The sequence below is a fragment of the Rhinoderma darwinii genome, chromosome 6 (genome assembly GCF_050947455.1).
Source record: "Rhinoderma darwinii isolate aRhiDar2 chromosome 6, aRhiDar2.hap1, whole genome shotgun sequence".
In the NCBI taxonomy this organism is placed as follows: Eukaryota; Metazoa; Chordata; class Amphibia; order Anura; family Rhinodermatidae; genus Rhinoderma; species Rhinoderma darwinii.
The window spans coordinates 82,993,083-83,010,411 of NC_134692.1; the positions used below are offsets into that span (position 1 = coordinate 82,993,083).

At 40.9% G+C, this 17,329-nt stretch overlaps 1 protein-coding gene across 2 annotated transcripts in view; it reads right to left on the reverse strand.

Annotated features, from left to right (window-relative positions):
• The window catches only part of STAT1 (signal transducer and activator of transcription 1), a 1,010,933-nt gene that overhangs the window by 310,564 nt on the left and 683,040 nt on the right, over positions 1-17,329 (reverse strand). For both annotated transcript variants that reach the window (XM_075829995.1, XM_075829994.1), the window contains one exon: positions 8,735-8,833. In XM_075829995.1, coding sequence (XP_075686110.1) covers positions 8,735-8,833 — 99 coding nt within the window. The remainder of the gene's footprint in view (positions 1-8,734; positions 8,834-17,329) is intronic.

Genomic DNA, 17,329 nt, shown 5'->3' on the forward strand with positions numbered 1-17,329 from the left:
TATGTCCTCGGGGGAGCTACACTGGGGGATTCACTTGTTGAGAAGGATCTGGGTGTACTTGTAAATCAAACTAAATAACAGCATGCAATGTCAATCAGCTGCTTCAAAGGCCAGCAAGATATTGTCGTGTATTAAAAGAGGCATGGACTCGTGGGACAGGGATGTAATATTATCACTTTACAAAGCATTAGTAAGGCCTCATCTAGAATATGCAGTTCAGTTCTGGGCTCCAGTTCATAGAAAGGATGCCCTGGAGTTGGAAAAAATACAAAGAAGAGCAACAAAGCTAATAATGGCATGGAGAATCTAAGTTATGAGGAAAGATTAAAAGAATTAAACCTATTTAGTCTTGAAAAAAGACGACTAAGGGGGGACATGATTAATTTATATAAATATATTAATGGCACATACAAAAAATATGGTGAAATCCTGTTCCATGTAAAACCCCCTCAAAAAACAAGGGGGCACTCCCTCTATCTGGAGAAAAAAAGGTTCAACCTACAGAGATGACAAGCCTTCTTTACTGTGAGAACTGTGAATCTATGGAATAGCCTACCGCAGGAGCTGGTCACAGCAGGGACAGTAGATGGCTTTAAAAAAAGGCTTAGATCATTTCCTAGAACAAAAAAATATTAGCTCCTATGAGTAGAAATTTTTACCTTCCCTTCTTGTCCCTTGGTTGAATTTGATGGACATGTGTCTTTTTTCAGTCGTACTACCTATGTAACTATGTAACATCTGATCAGTGGGGGTCCGACTCCCAGCATACCAGTCGGTCTGCTGTTTTGAATCGGTCACTGCTCTCGCACGAGCGCTGCTTTCCCTTCATTACCGTCACTGCTCGTATTGTGCCGACACACTTTTAGCGGCGGTTAATAGTATTATAGACTTTTCTCATTCACTTCAATGGGAGTAGGCTGTAATACTGTGAACTGCCTCTACAAGTGTGGCGGCGATTCACAGTACGAGCAAATAAGGAATGATGCTCCTACGAGCACCGCGGCCCCTTCAAAACAGCTGATCGGTGGGGGGTGCCATTAGTTGGACACCCACCAATCAGATATTGAGTATAGGCCAACAACTTCTTATGACTGGACAACCCTTTTAAAAACCCATAAACTTTGCGGTATATGTCTTTTTTGCATTGGCCAATACTCTTTACTTTACAGCAAAAAACAAGGCATACCCACAAATATTTACTAGCGGATGTCAAGAGGACACTCTAGGTATCTGTCGGGTCTGTAAGGGTCTATGAACACATTAAAGAGGCTTTGTCACCACATTATAAGTGGCCTATCTTGTACATGATATGATGTAGATTACAGCAGTGTTATTTATTTAGAAAAACGATCATTTTTGACGAAGTTATGACCTATATTAGCTTTATGCTAATGAGTTTCTTAATGAACAACTGGGCGTGTTTTACTTTTTGGCAAAGTGGGCGTTGTACAGAGGAGTGTATGACGCTGACCAATCAGCGTAATACACTTTTCTATATAGCTATGTGCTGTGTAAATGAATGGGGAGAAGTGTATGACGTTGATTGGTCAGCGTCATACACTCCTCTGAACGTCCACTTGGCCAAAAAGTAAAACTCGCCCAGCTGTTCACTAAGAAACTCATTAGCATAAAGCTAATATAGGTCATAACTTCGTCAAAAATTATAGTTTTTCTAAATAAAAAACACTGCTGTAATCTACATTACAACGCCGATCACATCATGTACAATATAGGGCAATATAATGTGGTGACAGAGCCTCTTTAAGCATATGCACCACGAGTATCTCTCAGTGTGTACACTGAACATGGTGTGAACATAGCCTTATCTATGTTAATACATTGCAAAACAAACGCATACAACTGTTGTTTAAAGGGGTTGACTGATTTTAATAAGTTTAATTGTAGAATAGCAAATCATACAATTTTCTAATAAACATGTAGAAAATTCTGCTCACATACCTTTCTTATGACTGTCAAGTAGGCCCCTGCCTCTTCACAGTAGAATGGTATAGCCCACAGATTTGTCCTGTCTAATGCATCCTTGAACTTAAAGGGGTTTTCCCATCAGGGACATTCATGACATATCCACAGGATATCGACAGGTCTTTTCAGTGGAAAGGGCTCATAGAGTCCCATTTAAACCCAGACCTGTAGGTCAGGCATCAAGACCCATATTGGTTAAGATGTTATATGCAAGGGATCGGGACATAATCCTAAAAAATACATGTTCAAGGGAGAATTTGGCGGTAAATGGAGCCCAGATAATGCTCTTTCTGGATTACTCAATGACCACTTCCAAATATAGGCTTAAAGGGGTTGTCTACAACCAGACAACTGATGACCTATCCACAGGATAGGTCATCAGTATATTCGGTGCAGGTCCAAAACCCGGACCCCGCATCGATCAGCTGTTCAGGCTGCCCCGGGCACCAGATATTTTGAACGGTATACAGTAGCTGGAGCCGGAAGCAGATGGCTGCGGTCAAGGAATATCGGCCGACCTGCAGTACTGCAGCTCTGCTCCTATTCAAGTTCTGCAGAACGGCCGCTATGAATTGGCCGGAGCCATCTGCTTCCGGCCCCAACTACTGCATACAGTTCAAAACATCTGGTGCCCGGTGGCAGCCAGAGCAGCTCATCGGTGCAGGGTCCAGGTGTCGGACCGCACCTATCATATACTGATGATCTATCGTGTGTAATCAGTGAGGGTTAAGGTGGGTGTGAGTAGGATAAATTCACCTTTTTGTGATTTAGCTAGAGGTACTCGACAGGAATGTCCTTTATCCCCTTTTTTAGTCTCAATTGTTGTTGAATGCCTTGCATTGAAGATAAGGGCAAACCCATGTATCAGGGTGTTTCTGTTCGGGGGTGAGTAGGAAAACATTTCCTTGTAAGCGGATGACATGCTACTGTATCTTAGGCAATCGTCAGATGTAGAGCATGTCGTTCACGTGTATCAGGAGTTTGGGGCTCTGTCGGGTATCCTGATCAACTGGTTCAAATCAATGTACCTCCCCTTCTCCAGTGTAGACCCAATCAAGTACAAGGAAATCTCCAAATTGTGGATCAAATTCGTTATTTGGGCATTGTCATTTCAAAAAAATTAGAGGATTATACAGCTTTAAATATTCTCATGAGTACTTTAAGAAGGTAAAAACTTGGAATAGTCTCCCTCTATCCAGGGCCCCAGGGATTGCCCTGATCAAAATGGTTATATTTTCTACGGTTTTGCATAGATTTGGCAATTCCCCAGTTTGGATTCCGGGTAAGTTTTCAACATGCTGGAATCAATTGTTAATGACCTAATATGGCGGGGAAAGAAAACGTATTAAATATAGTAAATTATGCCGCCCAGTGATAGAGGGAGGGTTTGCTTTACCCGATTTAATGTTGTATATCCTGATTTTATTTAGGAGATAGGGAGAAAGGGAAAGAGTTGTGGTTCCTTTGTAAAATTGAGAGTAATAAAAATAATAAACTTTATTGACTAATTAATTTTAAAATTATAAAATGAATTTTTTTACAAATGTCCAATGTAGGTCAGAATAAATTGCAGTGCAGATGACCCCTTGTCCTGCACTATAAGAGCAAAATTTGCCTGTTTATCGTTAACTGTCCAATGCTATTATCATACAAAAACCATATTCAGATCTTAGGCTGAAATTGATAGATAAATTGTTTTAAATTGTGCTTTATTCTCTACTCTATGGTGGATTGAGTAGAGATCTGATAACAGTGGTATATTGATTTTTATTCCAAGTGTGCTTATATTGTGTGCACTGAATAAATCAGCTTTGCTGCTAGTCAGTGGACACTATCAGTTTCCTAGAGTTCTCTTATGTGCACTGAGTGTATCATAAATGTTGTTAGTTAGTGAACATTGTATCAATTTCTTGAGATTCTCATGAATGCACTGAGTGTATCAGCATTCAATGTTAGTTAATAGGCATTGTATCCATTTGTTGAATATATTGAATATATCAGCATTAATTATTATTCAATAGTCACTATTACAGCGTCTCTTCTTTGGTATAAATACCAAATATAATAGGCAGAAGCACGATAGAATATTGTGCTAGAGTTTGAGCATTAAATTATAGTTGCTGAACAGTGATGCGGTAGCCTGTATGAATAAGAGCCACAAAAATGTCCCAATTCTTAAGTGCTTGCTGTCAGTTTTCACATTGTGTTCGTGGGAACTCGTAGGCAGCAGTACATGTATTTTGGCTAAATAGCCTGTGTGTTCAACCTTTGTAGATGGTGCACACTTATAATCTTCACTATTGGGGTCAGCAGCGTTCTAATTGTCATGCTGAAATTTTTAGTTATTTGAACAGCGATGTAGTAACTTATGTAAAATTAGCACTACTGAAAGCCCTGATTCTTATGTGCTTGCTGTCAGTTACCACCATAGTACATGGAAGACTGTCAGCAGCAGCAGTGTAAATAGCATACAACGCTGATCCTTCACAAATAGGATCAGCAGCAATGCAGCTCGTCTGTTTGAAGATGGCAGTGTACTTTGTAAGGTGCCTTATTGATTAAGTGCTTGCTGTCTGTTCTCACCGTCGTCACGGGAGAAACAGTGAATAGCAACACGATGTAATAAAGTGGCTGAGCAGCCTGTGTGTATCAATTTTCTGGTTCAGTGAACGCTGTCAGGGATTCAGCCCAGCAGCGTAGTGTAATAATGTGGCTGAACAGCCTGTATACATCGATTTACTAATTCAGAGAACGCTGTCAGGGAATCAACCCAGCAGCGTATATCAAATTGTAGGCACCGCTCTCTTCCAGGGAGCAGCGTTTATTCATACAAGTCGTTGCCGACTATTGATTAATGATATAGGTAGCATTAGGTAGAGTTAGGACCTTATACATTGGTTGCTAAATTAGGACTAAACACCCGACGCGCGTTTCGCCGGCATTCCGGCTTCCTCTTGACCTTGACATTATATAATGTATAAGGTCCTAACTCTACCTAATGCTACCTATAACATCAATCAATAGTCGGCAACGACTTGTATGAATAAACGCTGCTCCCTGGAAGAGAGCGGTGCCTACAATTTGATATACGCTGCTGGGTTGATTCCCTGACAGCGTTCTCTGAATTAGTAAATCGATGTATACAGGCTGTTCAGCCACATTATTACACTACACTGCTGGGCTGAATCCCTGACAGCGTTCACTGAACCAGAAAATTGATACACACAGGCTGCTCAGCCACTTTATTACATCGTGTTGCTATTCACTGTTTCTCCCGTGACGACGGTGAGAACAGACAGCAAGCACTTAATCAATAAGGCACCTTACAAAGTACACTGCCATCTTCAAACAGACGAGCTGCATTGCTGCTGATCCTATTTGTGAAGGATCAGCGTTGTATGCTATTTACACTGCTGCTGCTGACAGTCTTCCACGTACTATGGTGGTAACTGACAGCAAGCACATAAGAATCAGGGCTTTCAGTAGTGCTAATTTTACATAAGTTACTACATCGCTGTTCAAATAACTAAAAATTTCAGCACGACAATTACAACGTTGCTGACCCCAATAGTGAGGATTATAAGTGTACTCCATCCACAAAGGTTGAACACACAGGCTATCTAGCCAAAATACCTTAATGTGCTGCTGCCTACGAGTTCCCACGAACACAAGGTGAAAACTGACAGCAAGCACTTAAGAATTGGGGTATTTTTGTGGCGCTTATTCATACAGGCTACACTGTTCAGCAACTATAATTTAATGCTCAAACTCTAGCACAATATTCTATCGTGCTTCTGCCTATTATATTTGGTATTTATACCAAAGAAGAGACGCTGTAATAGTGACTATTGAATAATAATTAATGCTGATATATTCAATGTATTCAACAAATGGATACAATGCCTATTAACTAACATTGAATGCTGATACACTCAGTGCATTCATGAGAATCTCAAGAAATTGATACAATGTTCACTAACTAACAACATTTATGATACACTCAGTGCACATAAGAGAACTCTAGGAAACTGATAGTGTCCACTGACTAGCAGCAAAGCTGATTTATTCAGTGCACACAATATAAGCACACTTGGAATAAAAATCAATATACCACTGTTATCAGATCTCTACTCAATCCACCATAGAGTAGAGAATAAAGCACAATTTAAAACAATTTATCTATCAATTTCAGCCTAAGATCTGAATATGGTTTTTGTATGACAATAGCATTGGACAGTTAACGATTAACAGGCAAATTTTGCTCTTATAGTGCAGGACAAGGGGTCATCTGCACTGCAATTTATTCTGACCTACATTGGACATTTGTAAAAAAATTCATTTTATAATTTTAAAATTAATTAGTCAATAAAGTTTATTATTTTTATTACTCTCAATTTTACAAAGGAACCACAACTCTTTCCCTTTCTCCCTATCTCCTAAATAAAATCAGTATAAATTGGTGATATACACCTTTGTGGTTCCCACAACTCACTTTATATAAAATAAAAAAAGTGAGGGTATTTGCAAAATCCCTATCTTTGAAGGTTGTATATCCTTTCTTCAAAAAATCCAACAGCTCAATAATTGAGAAAACTCAGCAGCAAACAAATTGATCTTGACTTCGGGGGGCTTTGCATGGAAGGTTTTGGTGGCAGTATACTTTAGTAAGATGTCTGCGAGGTATAAGGTTTTTAGCATGCTGTATAAGGTGTGGAGTGCAGTTAAACAGAAATTGGGAGTTAGGAATGTTTCCTTTACCCCTATATGGAGGAATGTATTTATCACTCGATTTGTAAAGCAAGAGGATGGTAGATTTTGGGAGAACTGTGGTATTCTCCAAAATCTACATCTATTTATCAATGGGGAAATTAAAACATTAGATACATTACAGAGGAAGTTCGGTATTTTATCTGGATCCCTTTATTTGCAGTATGTTGCAGTAATTCACGCTTGGGAAGTGACATGTGATAAATAATTTTTCAAGTTTGGTTCAGAGGAACTATTAAAAAAATTATATAATGGGGGGAAAAGAAAAGGGGTCACTTGGTGTATAATGAATTAAGTGTCTTCACGAATATAGATAGCCAAGTAAGGACAGATTTAAATGCAAACTGGGGGAAAGACTTGGGGAAGGACTACATAGTCACATGAAGGGATGTGTTTAAAGGGGTTAATAGTGTGTCATTGAATTATTCACATAGATTCTCCCAATCTATGTTGGTAAACCGCTTGCACTTTACTCCAAAAAGTCTGTACAGTGTGGGATGTAGAGAGAATGATACTTGTCCTAGGTGTAATATAGGTCAGGCTGTTTTCATACATTTGATGTGGCGATGTTCAAAATTGAATCGATACTGGTCAACTGTATTGAATCTATCTGTAGAAAGTACGCCACACAATGCCCCCTGTAGAAAGTGCGCTACACAATGCCCCCTGTAAAACGTGAACCACACAGTACTCCATGCAGAAAGTGCCACACACACAGTGCCCCCTGTAGATAGAGTCACACACAGTGCCCCCTCTATAGTGCCACACACAGTGCACACTGTAGATAGTGCCACACACAGTGCACCCTGTAGATAGTGCCACACACAGTGCAGCCTGTATATAGTGCCACAAAATGCCCCCGTAGACAGGGCCCATGCAGATTGTGCCACACACAGCCCCCTGTATACAGTGCCACACACAGCTCCTGTAGACAGTGCCACACACAGTAACCTGTAGGCAGTGCCACACACAGCCCCCTGTAGATAGTGCTTCACACAGCCCCCTGTAGACAGTGCCACAAACAGCCTCCTGTAGACAGTGCCACACACAGCCGCCTGTAGATAATGCCACACACAGCCCCCAGTAGATAGTGCCACACACAGCGATGTAGGACTGGCCTCTTCTGGACAGTCCTGCTCCAGCAGAACTGGCCTCTTCTGGACAGTCCTGCTCCAGCAGAACAAAGCAGATGGCACAATGACGTCATCATGCCGCCTGCATCATAGGAAAAGCACCAAAAGATCTATGCAGGCAACTGAAAGTTACTAGCCTTGCCAGCACTAGGTAGACTGCTCAATTGTATCTGCGTCCTAAGTATGCAGGAACATGAATGCAGGGGGACATGGTCGGGATCCCGCTTCTCCCGATTCTGCAAACCAGATTTTGCTTTAACTAGTTTGGGAGAGCCAACCCGATCCTACCCCGGCATCCAACAAAATTGGAAATGGCACTCACTGTGTAGACAAAAAAATATGCACCCTTCCAGCTAATATGCACTAATATTAGAGGGGGGGGGGGGGAGGCATGACTGCCTCCGAAAAAAACCATAAACAGTTTTCTATTTTATTTTTCAAGTTTTGAAATTATGATATAGGAAAAAACAGGACCACTAAAAAAATAGATAATATGAAAGGTTTTGATTATTGTACTTATTTTTTTTGTTAATATTCTAGGTTTAAGGCTCCTTTAATGTACCCTATGTACAATGTCTTTGTGTAACATCTTTTAAATGTGTTCTTCTCTCAGTAATTATTTTGTAAACTAGGCTGATGAAGGTGCCTCGGTGCAGCAAAAATAACTTTTCTTGTTAAACAATAAAGATATCACTCCTGTAATACTTTTGGCTTTTTTCTACATATAAGCATTTAATATCACGCACAGTAAGCCTAAAATTAAGTTTATTAACCAGAGTACCACAAACTAGCCAGAACAGTAAGGAGTGCGCAGCTTTTATTTTTAGAACTTTACATAGACATAAACATACCTTTGTTTCTGAAGTCAGCATATTGTACCATAAAATAGAAGCCCATCCACTTGGAAGCTGACTTACATTAGAAATTACTACAATAGGAAGTGATGCGGTCTGTTGAAAAAAAAAATAATTAAAAAATAAAAGGGGACATTATTTATTTAACTTTGAACTGTAATGTATTAATTCATTAGTAGGTTCAGTTTTAAAGTTACTTGACAACTACAGTAGATATTGCTAGAGAAAGGCTCACTCTGAGCTGAAACGTCGCACACGAGTGGAATAAACAGATAATTATTTTTCACAAATTTGGTAGTGCTGCCTCACTTTCCTTTTACGTATACTGAAGGGTCATTGGACTGTGACCTAAGAGGCTTGCACCCAACCTATATCTCTTGTCCAGTGCTGCTGATATATGCTTGTTTACAGTAGATATTATGTACTGAAAATTTAACTAATGCATACATGCCTTTTTTTTTTTTCAATGGCCTTCTGACAATAAAGACTGACAACGCATGAATAGTAATTCAATGTGAATTAAAGAAATGTAAAGGTTTAACACATTGTTTCCAACTGTATTTGATTAGGACATGTATTGGATTATACACCGATCAGCCATAGCATTAAAACAACCTGCCTATATTTGTGTAGGTCCCTCAGAACACCTTTGACCCATTGAGGCATGGACTCCACAAGTCCTCTGAAGGTGTCCTGTGGTATCTGGTACCAAGACCTTTGCCGCAGATCCTTTAAGTCCTATAAGTTGGGAGGTAAGGCCTCCATGGATCAGACTTGTCTTGGAGTATGTCCGACAGATGCTTGATTGAAGGTCAAGTAAACACCTTGAACTTTTTGACAGGTGGCATTCTAACACATTTTAGATACTGTGTGCATTTTACTGTGAATTGAACTGGTTTTGCAATTAAATTTTTGCCTGTGAGGATTTAAATAATTTTTTTTAAAATGCTATTTCACAGCAATTAAAAAGCACATAAATACCAGAACAATAGAAAAAATGCGGCAAAAACACAAAAAAAACAAAAAAAACCCATGAAAACTAAGCCTTAATATTATGGCTGATCGGTGCATATGCTCTAACAGGTGTGATTTTTCTCTAGATGTTTAAGGACCGGCATATTTCGTCCAACCTTCCAAAAGCCCTAACTTTTTTATTTTTCCGTCGATAAAGCTATATGAGGGCTTGTTTTTTGTGGGACAAGTTGTAGTTTTTCATGGCACCATTTATTGTACTATATGATGTATTGGGAAACTAGAAAAAAGTTCTTTGTAGGGTGGAATAGGAAAAAAAACAGTGATTCCTCAATATTTTGAGGGGTTTTGTTTTTACGGCTTTCCCCATATGGGAAAAATGGAATGTTAACTTTATTGTAGCGGTTAATACGATTTTGGCGATACCATATTTATATAGTTTGTTTTATGTTTTACTACTTTTACAAGTAAGAAACTAATTGTTAAAAATAAAATTTGTGTTTTGTCCTCACATTCTGAGAGCCATAACATTTATTTTTCCTTCGATTGAGCGGTAAGGGGACTTATCTTTTGCGGGAAAAGCTGTAGTTTCTGTAGTGGCACCAGTTTGGTCTACATGACACTTTTTATTTAATTTTTTGTATGAAGTGAGCAAAAAACAGCGATTATGGCATTTTAATTTTTTACGGCGTTCACTGTGCATGTTAAATAATGGTATAGTGTAATAGTTCTGACATTTTGTTTAATTTAAAAAAATGTACATTACTTTAGAGGAAAAATGGGACAAGGGTTTTTCTTTAACGTTTATAAAAAAAAAATATATATATATATATATATAGATTTTATTTTTTTTTTTTTCTACACTACTAAAAACTTTATAAAACTTTTTTTTACACATTTTGTTAATCCCCCTAGGGGACTTGAACCAGCGATTATTAGATCACTGGTACAATGCAGTGCAATACTAATGTATTGCAGTATATTGTCATTTTTACAGGCTCCTGTTAAGCCGAAAGTCAGGGCTTAACATGAGATGAAGAAAGGCAGTCCTGGGGGCCTTAATTAGGCACCCGGGCTGCCATGACAACCATCGTCACCCCGGATTGCGTTGTCGGGGCGCAGGTGAGCTGTCAGAGGGGCCACCCCCTCTCTTTCACGTCTTAGATGCTGCAATTGTGATTGATCACAGAATTTAAGGGGTTAAACGGGCAGGAACAGCGAAATCGGTGTTCCTGCACATTAGTCCCGGGTGTCAACTGTAATACACAGCTGACGCTGCAAACGGAGCAGGCTCAGACGTTGAGCCCGCTTCAAACATCAACCCCCACACACCGACGTGCTCTTAAATGTGGTCCAGGATAGTTTAAGGGTATATTCACATGGCTTATCTTCGCCCGTTTTTGGGCCGTAAACGGCCTAAAAATTTGAGCCAAAACGCCTCCAAACATCTTCCCATTGTTTTCAATGGTAAAACGGCATTCTGTTCCGACGTGCCTGTCACTTCTTCAGCCGTTTTTGGAGCCGTTTTTCACAGACTCTATAGAAAACAGCCCAAAAAACGGCCGTAAAAAACGCAGCGAAAAACGCAGTGAAAATCGCGAATGGCTTAAAAAACTTCTGAAAATCAGGAGCTGTTTTCCCTTGAAAACAGATCTGTACTTTCAGAAGTTTTTGAGTTTGCGTGTGAACATACCCTAAGGATCAAATCATTTCTTTAGTTTTTACATCGTTGCATTCCTAGAGCCACAACTTTTTCCATCAATGTAGCTGTAAGAGGGCCTTTTCTTTCATGGGACGAGTTGTATTTTTCAACAGCACCGTTTTGGGGTACATATATAGTGGCGTACCTATAGGGGTCACAGAGGTCGCAATTGCTATAGTAACTTACAGAACTTGCCTTCCTGCTTCCGGAGCGCAGTAGAGGTCCTGACGTCACAACGCTGTGCGCAGCGCATGACGTCACAATGCTATGCGCCGTGCACAACATCCCGACCCTGGATAGAGTCAGGAGCTCCGCTGCGGCTGAAGAGAAGGGTAAGTTTAATATCCCTGTCTGCTGAAGCTGATTGGCGGGGTCCGACTCCCGGTACCCCGCCATTGAGCTGTTTTGTAGGGGCTGGTCAGTTGCTCACACTGTGAATCCGTGTCGGCGACTCACAGTGTGAGCCAGTAAGGGAAATGAAGGGGAAGCAGCTCTCGTACGAGCGCTGTGGCCCGTTCAAAATAGCTGATTGGTGGGGTCCCGGGAGTCGGACCCCGACCTATCAGCTATTGGGGGCCTATCCTGAGGATAGGCCATCAATGTTTAGGGATTGGACAACCCCTTTAAGCCTACGTGGCAGGCTTAGAGGGCCGATGAGACAGGATCACAGATTGTGTGATGCTGTCTGCTGGGCCCTGTATCTAAGCCTACCACATGTGTTACTAATCGTTTTTGGTGTGTTTGTGGTTTCTTACAGGTTTGGTCGTTGGACTACGTCGGATTCGAGGACGGCTTTTTTTAATTATCATTAAGGTTAATGAGGGTTGTGTGCGTTTTTTTATTTCAATAAAATATTTTTTCTGTCTTTGTGTTTTTTTTAAACTATATTACTACCACCTTAGTAATGGCCGCCGGCTGCTTGACAACGTCCATGACTAAGGCGGGGCATAGTGTTAGCCTGTGCAGAGGCTAACACTAACCCCCATTATTACCCAGGTACCCACCGCCACCAGGGGTGCTGGGAAGAGCCAGTACTTGACCATCTGTAGTGATGCTCGGGAAATGGGGTGGTCACATTATGGTATTATCAGGCTGGGAAAGGCCAGAAACAGCGTCCGTTTCCCTCCCGGTAATGCTAACCTGCTGCTGTTTTATTGTATCTGGCTGTTTATGAAAAATGGGGGGGACCCCACGTAATTTTTTAAAAATAAATAAATAATTGGAAAGAACGATGTGGGGTCCCCCCCAATTTTCATAACCAGCCAGACACAACACAGCAGCAGTAGGCTAGCATTACCAGGGTGGGGAGGGCCACTGTTTTTGGCCTTCCCCAGACTAATAATACCAGCCTGCGGTCGCCCCGGTACAACCGATGATCACTACAGATGCTCTTCCCAGTACCCCTGGTGGTGGTGGGTACTGGGGTAATAATGGGGGTTCGTGTTAGCCTCTTCCTGTCTAACATTAAGCCCCGCCTTATTAATGGATGTTGTCAATCAGCCAGCGGCCATTACTAAGTCGGTAATAATAAAGTTTAAAAAAATACAAGGACATAGAAAAAATATTTTATTGAAATTAAAAAACCACACAACCCCCATTAACCATTTTATTGAGAATAAAAAAACACTGTCATTGAAGTAGTCCTCGAATCCGAAGTAGTCCAACGGACGAACCTGTAAAAAAACACAAGCACAAAAATAATTAGTAACACATAAAGAAGCAAAACAATTATTATCTTACCTTTTCTAGGTCCAGCACTGGAACCGCAATGTCAGCGAGCTGGGCCTTATATCTAATCCTATCATATGTGATACTGTCTGCTGAGCCACTGTATCTAATCCTATCATGTGTGATACTGTCTGCTGAGCCACTGTATCTAATCCTATCATGTGTGATACTGTCTGCTGAGCCACTGTATTTAATCCTATCCATAGTTTATAGATTCGTAGTGCTATAGATATGCAGTCTAATATACACACACACACACACATACACACATATATACACACATACACACACACACACACACACACACACACACACACATACACACACATTTCTTGGGGGCGGACACATATGTATTGGGGCTATTTCTCCTGACATTTTAAGTCCTTAGTAACGCCCCTGGCTGCTAGTGCTGCATTGTTGGGTCACTTAGGAGACCCAGCGATGCAGCTGAAAGCTGCGGGCCATCGGTCATGAGAAGTTTGCAGGGGGGGCCAATAAGAACTTTTACATCGGGGCCCATGAGCCTTTAGCTACGCCCCTGTACATATACTTACATAATTAGAACGGTTAAAAATATATATATATATATATATATGTCCATCAAGTTCAAATAAGCCACTTTTGACCTTCCTGATAGAGCATCATTTTTCAAATCTGACATATACCACTTTATGTGTTAGTAACTTTAGAATGCTTTCACCTATTTAAGCGATTCTGAGATTTTTATCTCTTGATACATTCTAGTTTAGGTTAAGGGTAAAATTTGGTTGATAGATTCATTGCTTATTTGTGAAAAACATTAAACTTTAGATAAAATTAGCAAAAATTTGCAGTTTTTTTAAAGTTTAAAAGTATTTGCGAAGACAGATCATTATACCACCAAAAATAGTTACTAATTAAAGAGGCTCTGTCACCACATTATAAGTGGCCTATCTTGTACATAATGTGATCGGCGCTGTAATGTAGATTACAGCAGTGTTTTTTATTTAGAAAAACGATAATTTTTGACAAAGTTATGACCTATTTTAGCTTTATGCTAATGACTTTGTTAATGCCCAACTGGGCGTGTTTTACTTTTTGACCAAGTGGGCATTGTGGAGAAAAGTGTATGACGCTGACCAATCAGCATCATACACTTCTCTCCATTCATTTACACAGCACATAGTGATCTTACTAGATCACTATGTGCAGCCACATACTCACACATTAACGTTACTCAAGTGTCCTGACAGTGAATATACATCACCACCAACCAGGACGTGATGTCTATTCAGAATCCTGACACTTCGCTAACGTTTGTGGTTGCCCAATCAGATTTTTAGCGAGGCCGCTCTTATTTTTGAGCACGGTGCCACATCATTAAGTTCTTCTGATGGAAAGGAACTTAAATAGTGGGATGCTTGTATTGAAGTTATTAACATAAAAGTGCTAACCCTTGTGCAGTAGTAAGTGCACCAAATCCAACACTATTTTACCACTAACTCCAAGGACAGTGGGGGGGGGGTGCGTGGGTTTGCATTTCAGGGGTTCAATTATGGAGTCCTTTCCTTTGTAATCTCTAAACCTATGTGTAACGTCCGTGGTCGCTGACCACGGACTCCTTCCATCCAGTCGACGCCCTTCTCTCCAGAAATGTCTGCACATATGGCCGTCCTGTTCCACAGTGACCACCAGGGTGCACTCGCGAGCTCAGTCCACACTTAAGAAGCAAAAGCGCACGAAGGTGGGAGATTGAGCTGATTGCTCCCAGAGCACCCTGGGTTGTAAGAAGGGCCCAGACCCTTCCTCCTTTGCTTGAGCGTTGTTTGTCGTATCCTAGTTTGTCTATGCAAATGGTCTCCTAGTGTTTTCCAGTTTCCAGCGTTCCCCGTACCTGTATCCTGTATCCTGGTCAAGTGTCGTGCTGTGCTGTAGTCGTGCTGTGCTGTATTCCACGCCTGTCCTTCTACTCCACGCCTGACGTCTACCTGCTGCCTAGTCCCAGCCGAGCCTGCCTTGCTACTGCCCGAGCTGCCACAGGTACCCTATACGAACTATAGACTGTGACCTGCGCCCTGTTGGCCAGCTGCCATACCGCCAAGTCGGTACGGCCCAGTGGGTCCAACGCGACAGTAAGCTCAGGCCATGAACCCCGCTGGTCGATCCAAGCCCAAGATGACGTCACAAGAGATGCGGACGGATATGCTAGACCTCCGGTCTCGACAGGACCAACTCCTCCAGGCCTTGAAAATTCTTGCACGTCGACAGGAGGCACAAACTGCCGTTCCTCCTACTACACCTCCTGGCAGTACTGATCCTCAGACTACACCTCCTTGCAGTGTTGATCCTCGTTTTCTTTGCCACTTCTTGACCGCTATGATGTGAGGAGGTTGAAACCTTGTGGGTGGAACTAGAAAGGGAGGTAAACACTGAAAAAATTACTTTTGGTGTAATCTATAGACCCCCAAATATAACTGAGGAGATGGAAGTTCAGCTATATAAACAGATGGAGCGGGCTGCACAGGCGGGCACTGTAGTGATAATGGGAGATTTTAATTTCCGGGATATTAATTGGTGTCATGGTTCAGCTTCAACTGCAAAGGGGAGACATTTCCTCAACCTGTTGCAGGAAAATTTTATGGGCCAGTTTGTGGAAGACCCGACTAGAGGTGAAGCTCTGTTGGATCTGGTCATTTCTAATAATGCAGATCTTGTTGGGAATGTCAATGTTCGTGAAAACCTCGGTAACAGTGATCACAATATAGTTACATTTTACCTATACTGTAAAAAACAAACGCAGGCTGGGAGGGCAAAAACATTTAATTTTAAGAAAGCCAATTTCCCCAGGATGAGGGCTGCAATTCAGGATATAGACTGGGAAGAACTAATGTTAAATAATGGGACAAATGATAAATGGGAGATTTTCAAATCTACTTTGAGTTATTATAGTGCAAAATGTATTCCTATAGGTAACAAGTATAAACGACTCAAATTAAACCCCACATGGCTTACACCTTCTGTGAAAGGGGCAATACATGACAAAAAAAGGGCATTTAAAAAATACAAATCTGAGGGTACATCTGCAGCCTTTGTAAAATATAAAGAGCTTAATAAAATCTGTAAAAAGGTAATAAAATTAGCAAAAATACAAAATGAAAGGCAGGTGGCCAAGGATAGTAAACAAATCCCAAAAAATTCTTCAAGTATATAAATGCTAAAAAGCCAAGGTCTGAACATGTAGGACCCCTAGATAATGGTAATGGGGAGTTGGTCACAGGGGATCAAGAGAAGGCAGAGTTACTAAATGGGTTCTTCCGCTCTGTATATACAACAGAAGAAAGAGCAGCTGATGTAGCCGGTGCCAGTGCTGTTAATACATCAGTTGATATACTGAATTGGATGAATGTAGATATGGTCCAAGCTAAATAAAATAAAATAAATGTGCACAAGGCCCCGGGACCAGATGGGTTACACCCTAGAATTCTTAAAGAGCTTAGTTCAGTTATTTCTGTCCCTCTTTTCATAATATTCAGAGATTCTCTAGTGACTGGTATAGTGCCAAGGGACTGGCACAGCGCAAATGTGGTGCCGATTTTCAAAAAGGGTTCTAGGTCTTCCCCGGGTAATTATAGACCAGTAAGCTTAACATCCATCGTGGGGAAAATGTTTGAGGAGCTATTGAGGGACTATATACAGGATTATTTGACAAAAAATAGTATTATAAGTGACAGCCAGCACGGTTTTACTAAGGACAGAAGTTGTCAAACTAACCTAATCTGTTTTTATGAAGAGGTAAGCAGAAGCCTAGACAGAGGGGCCGCTGTGGATTTAGTGTTTTTGGACTTTGCAAAGGCATTTGACACTGTCCCCCATAGACGCCTAATGGGTAAATTAAGGACTATAGGTTTAGAAAATATCGTTTGTAATTGGATTGAGAATTGGCTCAAGGACCGTATCCAGAGAGTTGTGGTCAATGATTCCTACTCTGAATGGTCCCCTATAATAAGTGGTGTACCCCAGGGTTCAGTGCTGGGACCACTATTATTCAACTTATTTATTAATGATATAGAAGATGGGATTAATAGCACTATTTCTATTTTTGCAGATGACACCAAGCTATGTAATATAGTTCACTCTATGGAAGATGTTCATGAATTGCAGGCAGATTTAAACAAACTAAGTGTTTGGGCGTCCACTTGGCAGATGAAGTT